At 31.6% G+C, this 7,146-nt stretch overlaps 1 protein-coding gene across 1 annotated transcript; it reads left to right on the plus strand.

Annotated features, from left to right (window-relative positions):
* The first annotated feature begins 5,033 nt into the window (after nt 1-5,033).
* On the plus strand, nt 5,034-6,621 carry LOC132050652 (uncharacterized). Its single transcript, XM_059442008.1, has 3 exons — nt 5,034-5,248; nt 5,541-5,937; nt 6,500-6,621. The coding sequence occupies exons 1-2, from the start codon at nt 5,133-5,135 to the stop codon at nt 5,863-5,865; spliced, it is 441 nt and encodes a 146-aa protein (XP_059297991.1). The 5' UTR covers nt 5,034-5,132; the 3' UTR covers nt 5,866-5,937; nt 6,500-6,621.
* Nucleotides 6,622-7,146: the final 525 nt, after the last annotated feature.

Here is a 7,146-nt window from a genome sequence, read left to right on the forward strand (position 1 = left end):
AAATAATTTACCATTAGCAGAGTTGTAGCTCCGCCCATGGATGTGGTGTATGGTTGATGGATTCAATCAAATAAACTTTTTTCACAAACATTAGATTAATTTCAAAAGTGTAATCTGCTAGTGGTAAGAGTAAAATCAAATTTAAATCTTGAAATCTGCCTTTGCATGCACCTAACTTTTTGAGTTCAATCTTTAGATGATCACAGAGGCTATAATATCATTGAAAGATCGTAGTGGTTCAAGCCAACCAGCAATAGCAAAGTTCATAGAAGCTAAGTACAAGGAATATCTTCCCCCAAATTTCAAGAAAATCCTCTCTGTTCAGTTGAAGAAATTCGTAAAGTCAGAGAAGCTATTCAAAATCAACAATTCCTACAAGATTTCAGCAAATCCCCACAAAGAAAAAACAATCTCTTACAAGAAGAAAGAGATCAAGAATGGGGTTGAAAAAACTGCAAAAATGAAGAGGCTGAGCCAAGTAAAGACCCCAGAAGCATTGAAGAAGAATGTATCAATTGCTGCTACAGGTAAAGGTGACAAATGGACGTGTTAGATCAAATTTGGGCTGGTAAAAATGAGTCAAATTAATATACATGTCAAGATCCAACTTGCTCGGAATTTGTTTGGGTTAAAATGGATTGGTCTAGATGGCTCAAATAACGGATCATAACCCAATCCGTTTGACATGACCTAACGTTCTATCTTTTTTTATTTTCCTTTTTCAAAATAATACGAAATTAAATATATTTACAATCAAACCTCTATAACAGCCAAGTTTTTTTGCAACTGAATTTTTATGTTATATTATATTATATGTTCTCTATAATAACATTTTGTTGTAGCAGCCAAAATGTATCTAAACAAATGACGTTATTATAGAGAGGTCTGATTGTATTAGCTTAAGTTTTTCAATTTTGTAATTCTCAATCTCTAAATTTGATTTTTCATATTTGGGGTTTTGGTTACATTTAACCTGTTTACGCTATTTGACCAGTTTGATTGGTGTAAGTCAAGGCATGGATTAGAACTCAACACGTCCAAAAAAGTATGTTAATTTTGCTACTCTGGCTGCAGGTAAAACTGAAGGCAAGATGAAGAGGTTAAGCCAAGTAAAGACCCCAGATAGGCTGAAGAAAACAAAGGCTGTGACTCCCAAGCAGAAGTCTTTTAAAAAAGGAAATAAGTGAGGCATGCTTTCTTTTTCATAGGGTGAAAATAGAAAGAGAAAAAGTCTGGTGTACATATTTGTGTTCTCACTTCTGTAGTCTCTAGTAGTAAATGGAAACATGAGAATGTTTTCAGGTATTAAATGCTTATTTTTGGTTGTTTTGATTCAAAGAATTTCTAAAGTTTGCTTTTGGATGATGGTATTGAATTAGTTTGTAATATTAGGATGTCTTAAATTGAACAGACTCTGTTCGTGAAAGAGCATGACTTTTTTGAAAAGTTATCTCTCTAGTTTTATAAATATAAGAACTGCTGAAGTAGCGTAAGAAATTCTATAGTAATATTTTGGCTTTGATGAATCCTAAAGGAAATTGCATGTATCCCCCAAAGAATATAGGGGCAATATTTCTTTAAGGACAGTGAATTTTTCACGCCTCAAAGTTTTTTTTCTTCTTTTGCAAATAATTCAAATAAATGGAAACTGTCACTGAGAGGTGTAGTGGGATGAATGGGTGAACAAGGTTTAGGTTTGACCTTTGCGAATGCAGAAACTCTTATAGGAAGCAATTTTTTTAATAGATTCTACGTGACATGAGTCTGAATTAATTGGGCTAATAGGTTTTAATGGATATACAACTCGTATGCGTGTCAATTCTTATGAAAAAAGAAAGATGGTGAGAAGAAGAAAATGAGCTAGCTCATGCTTAAAGCTTAATTGTGATATGATATGTGGAGTATTAATTGTATACTGCTTAATTAATTTTTGAATTAAATGGCAACAACACCAATAACATACTCAGAGTAATGCATAAGTGGGCCTGAGGAAGATAGAGTATGCAGACCTTATCTTTACCTTGAAAGGTAATAAGACCCCGGGCTCAAGAAAAAGCATGACAAAAAAGGTCAGAATTGATAGAAGTTTCAAATTAAATAAGTGCCACTATAATAGTATGCTTGATATAGAACTTGACTAATATTGTGAGCTTGGTTCAAAATATCACAATATAAACTTGTGAGTGTCCAGCGAAAGATCAGCTAAGAGGAAGGATATCTTATTTGTCTATTTTTCTTTTCTGTTTTGTCATTCTTTTATTTGTATTTTTATTAAGTGCATTCAATAGTTGTTAGGCCTAAAATATGCCTGGAATCTCTTGGCAAAAGGAAAAATACATTCCATGTGCTCTCACCTTACAACTATTATGAGGGAACAATTATGTCATATGGAACAAGATCATACTAATTAAAGTAAGAAGCTATTAGTTCTTGATACTCCCTCCAATGTACACTACTCCCCCCGTCTCAAAATATTTATCGTTTTATTTATCCAAGACAAAAGTAAGTAGATTTTTTCCATTTTACCCTTGTATTGATTATATTAATGGGTTGATTTTGTGAATTTACATACCAACACTTAAGAGATTTCATCATTAATGAAGCAAATATTTATTGAGGAGAAAGAACATGATGAAATATGTTATGAGGGTAAAATAGTCAAAATGCCACCTTATAAATATTTTCTTAATGGGCATGTAAATGAAAATGCGACAAATATTTTCCGATAGAGGGAGTACTACATATCTAACAAATCATCATAGGTATGGAAAACTTCATTTTCATTTCTTAATCTTTTTCTCTAATGTGGTGAATGTGGACCCATGATTTCTTAATTGAAGCTAACTACAAATGCATGGGGAATTTCTTTTGGATTTTGAAAGGTTATATTTTTAAATTTTAACAATCAAATTCATGCGGTTCTTGATAGCTGATGGGTTTTTAATAGTTGAAACTTATGTGCCCACTTTGACATCATTGATTACACCTTACTTAAATATTTTTAATTAGGTAACCTGACAATGTAATTTTTTTATATTATCGATGTATATAAATTAAACTCATTCTATAATTAAACTTCATTTCCTTTTTGTTCTTTTAGTTTACTTAATGAAAACGAAGGTGGTGTAATTCCTTAGCGTTCAACAATAGCACAACCAACTATAATGGGAGTCGATACACTTCTTTGTTGAAAATAACACAATTTATATAGATCAATAATTTTTTCTTATGTATATACACAATATATTGAATCTGCTTTACTTCTTTATATATTTACTTAATTATATTTTGAATCTCCTTAGAATATCCTAGTTCCACCAGGCAAGGACAGAGCCAGTAAAGAGCAAGAGGGTTCATCGAAACTTCCTTCGACGAAAAATTACACTGTATATACAAGGTTAAAATTATGTTTTATATAACCTAAGTATAAGGTGCCACTAAGGCTTTTCTTTTGATTCTATTTGTGGGGTTTATATAATTTCCGAGTTTAGTTATTTTATTTTAAGCAGGAAAACTGGTCCTAATAAACTTCATTAGCACCTATTGAATAGCTAAACTTTCAGAAAACAAGAAAACGCAGGGATAAGACAAAAGAAGAATCATACAAGACGAAACGGATATTGTGCTTCTGATATATTAATATAATAAATAATACGATGATGACAAACTTGAAGAGTGTAATTGAAGAATAATAAATTGTTTTATTAGGTGGTGGTCTCATAAAATAGGGAGAGGTTTTGAAATAAAGGAATCAAAATAAGACCCCCACATTTAATACATTATCTTGCTTCTAGGCAAGGATCAGATATCTCGTTGAAATATTTACTTGCAAATCATACTAGTGCTATCTTGATCTACTTGGTAGTGCACCGACAAAATTATAGTCTCCCTCAGTAAGAATCCATACTTTGAAATTGTTCCATGTAACAAGATGACTTTGTGTAGAGTTACTTGATATTTGTGTTAATGAAAGATAAAAGAGTAAGACGATGACTTTGTAAATAATTTGTTAAAGAGTACCGAGTTACCTAAAATATGTATAAGCGAAATTTATAATCTTAAAAATAAGTCAAATTATTTTGTAAACATTTGACATTTTAGAAAAATAAGGGGGCCATTTATTACTTCTTAGTTATCCCTGTCCAATTGATGGAGTATTCATTAATTGAGATGCTTAAAGAGAAATAACATATAGTTATACATAAACAAATATTCTGATGATTAAAGTTATTAATTGTTCTTTTTAAGGAGCGTATAAAAGCATTTAGCGACTGATAATACAAACGGGAAATAGTAATTAACCATTGTAATTTAAATCAATGAACCAAGTGCAAGCTACCTAGGATCAACATCAAGCATGGAGAGTAAAAATTCATCGTCAAACGTGTTTATATCAAATCCACAAATATAAATAAATGTCTTCATACACATATCTATCACTTAATCGTACTTCTTCCATCTTAAATTATTTGTCGTGTTTTTCTTTTGCACACCCTGAAGAAAATACTGTATTAATTAGGAGGAATTTTTGACTATATATTTTACCCTTATTTATGCCTTAAGATATATATAATCTTTCTTCATTGAATATTTACTTCATTTATTCCCCATCATTAAGGTGTTTATAGTTTTAAAAAATAATTACTACTAAGGGTAAAATGAGAAAAATTTAATTTAATTTTGAACTTTTGAAATAATAAATAATATGAGATATATATTTTTAGAAATCACGACAGACAAATTGAGGCGGAGGAAGTCGTAAGTAATATATAACCTCACTTAAATTTTTGACTACGACAATTAAATTCATTGCTTTGATATAAATGAGTAAGTAATTAAACCAACCAAAAAAAAAGAGAGCAAGTAATTACCAACCAATGAGAATAAGCCCTTAGTTAGTTAAAATAGTCAATCCAATGGGGACAGTCGCCGTATTTTTACGGTACAAGTACAACACCATTAATGTCCCGTGAAAAATACAGTTAACGAATTAACCATAAAAAGCCTACCCACCATTAAATATTCTTCTTTCTTCCTTCTTATAAACTTAAATTCATTACCCCTTTTTTGCTCACTTTCATATAATCTTTTGAATATAACTGAAAAAAAAAAAAAATAGGAGAAAAAAAAAAATGGAGATATTATCAGTATCAACAAACTTGTCCAGCTGGAGCAGAAGGAGAGGGTACGAGAAGCTAAACGGGTCGGGTCGGAGAAGAAGGAACCGGGTCGAATATGAGAGACGAAGGTTCTGTTTACTCAAACATATTATCCTAGTAATATTTATTTTTTCAGTGCTATCATTTTGCTAGTAAATATAGTATTCCCTCTGTCCCAATTTAAGCGTCTTTAACTTTCTTGTTGTCGTGGCCCAAAAAGATTGTCTATTTTAATATTTAGTATGCCGACAATTAGGACCATAAAAATCAAAAGTCTCTCCTTATTTCTTGAATTACATGCATAGTCAAACCAAGACACTTACATCGGAGGGAGTAAATTTTTTGATTGAGTTTTTTTTTTTTACCTTTGTTTCCCAACAGATTCTGGAAGATAAATCTGAAGCCGAGGCTGAAACTGAAACTGAAATTGAAGCGATTTTCGCCGAAGAAATTGCTACTGAATATACGCGATGCGTACATGAACCTGATGTTGAAGATTGCTAATTCGAGGTGTATGAGCAGTGGGCTTAGTGGATTTGGTGGGGATTATAATGGATTTGGGGTGAGGCAATTGAAGGAGTATGATGAGAAAGTGCTTGTGGAGATTTACAAGTCCATGGTTATAGCACAGGGACAATTGGTTTCTCGTGATCGTGCTCGTACTGGTGCTGCAAAATTTGGCACCGAGATTATGTGCCAACAGTAATTAATCCCGACAAAAAAAGGGTACTTATTATCCAATAATCAATAAATAAATTCTTCTGTTTGTTTCCATATGGTGTTCAGTCAGGAGTGGAGTTACTGTTTTACCTACGAAGTAAGTAGAATTCAGTAGTTTTGGCTCATACTCTGTATTTGTGTTTAAAAATTCACTTAATATGTATAAATAATTTATTAAGATACTACTAAATTGCGTTTTTTAAATAATCAGAATTCATACTCAAAATTCTAGCTCCGCCTCTGTGTCTGATCCTGACCAAATCGGATTAATATCGGAAAGTCTTGCTTTGGAGATAAAACATTCTTCTCAAAGGCGATTTTATTTGGGATAATGCAATTGAAGGAGTATGATGAGAAGGTGCTTGTGGAGATTTATAAAGTCCATGGTTATGGCCAAGGACAATTGGTTCCTCGTGATGTTGCTGCAACAAAATTTGGTACTGAAATTACATGCCAACAGTAATTAATCGTGGCAGAAAAAGGGTACTTATTATTCAAGAATCAATAAATACTTTCGGTTTTTCATATGGTGTCAGGCACCTGCTATGCGGTCCGATATATATATATATATATATATATATATATATATATATATATATTAGAAATTTTTTACTTTGAAGGTAAAACACTTTACTATAAGGTGATTTTATTTTTAGAACTCGAATATGAATATCTAAGTAAGGATAGCGGGATATTTATCCATGATGATAGAATCAATAAACTTTTTCTTTTTTCAGTTTTCTATCCGACGTACATACTTATTTTGAGATTCAAGAGCCGTTCTGAAGGTAAAGTCTCCTTACAAATTTACTTACCTTTATCCTCGAAGATGTAAAAGAAATTTTTACAGGTTACTTAGTACTCCCTCCGTCCCATAATAAGTGTCATCTTAGCCAAAAACACGCATATTAAGAAACCAATAATGCAATGTGAGTTTACTAAATTACTTTTATATAATGAAAATAAATTACTTTTCCCTCTTGATTAGAGTATGCACAAGTAATAATGCTTTTAACATCGGGAATCCAACAATACCAAGTTACTATATGGCTTGTCCAATAATCATTTAGATGTTTCTTTAACTTGTCATTTTTTGCCTAAGAGTAGAATTGAAAAAAACTAGTCAATTTATGTCTTGATTTCCTAAGGTGACACTTATTATGGGCCAAATTTTTGGCTAAAATGACACTTATTATAAGACGGAGGGAGTATAAGAATAATATCCTAGTGTGTGAATAAGTTGATACAATGATCGGTTACATTGACT

This window comes from Lycium ferocissimum, chromosome 3 (genome assembly GCF_029784015.1).
Source record: "Lycium ferocissimum isolate CSIRO_LF1 chromosome 3, AGI_CSIRO_Lferr_CH_V1, whole genome shotgun sequence".
Classification (NCBI taxonomy): domain Eukaryota; kingdom Viridiplantae; phylum Streptophyta; class Magnoliopsida; order Solanales; family Solanaceae; genus Lycium; species Lycium ferocissimum.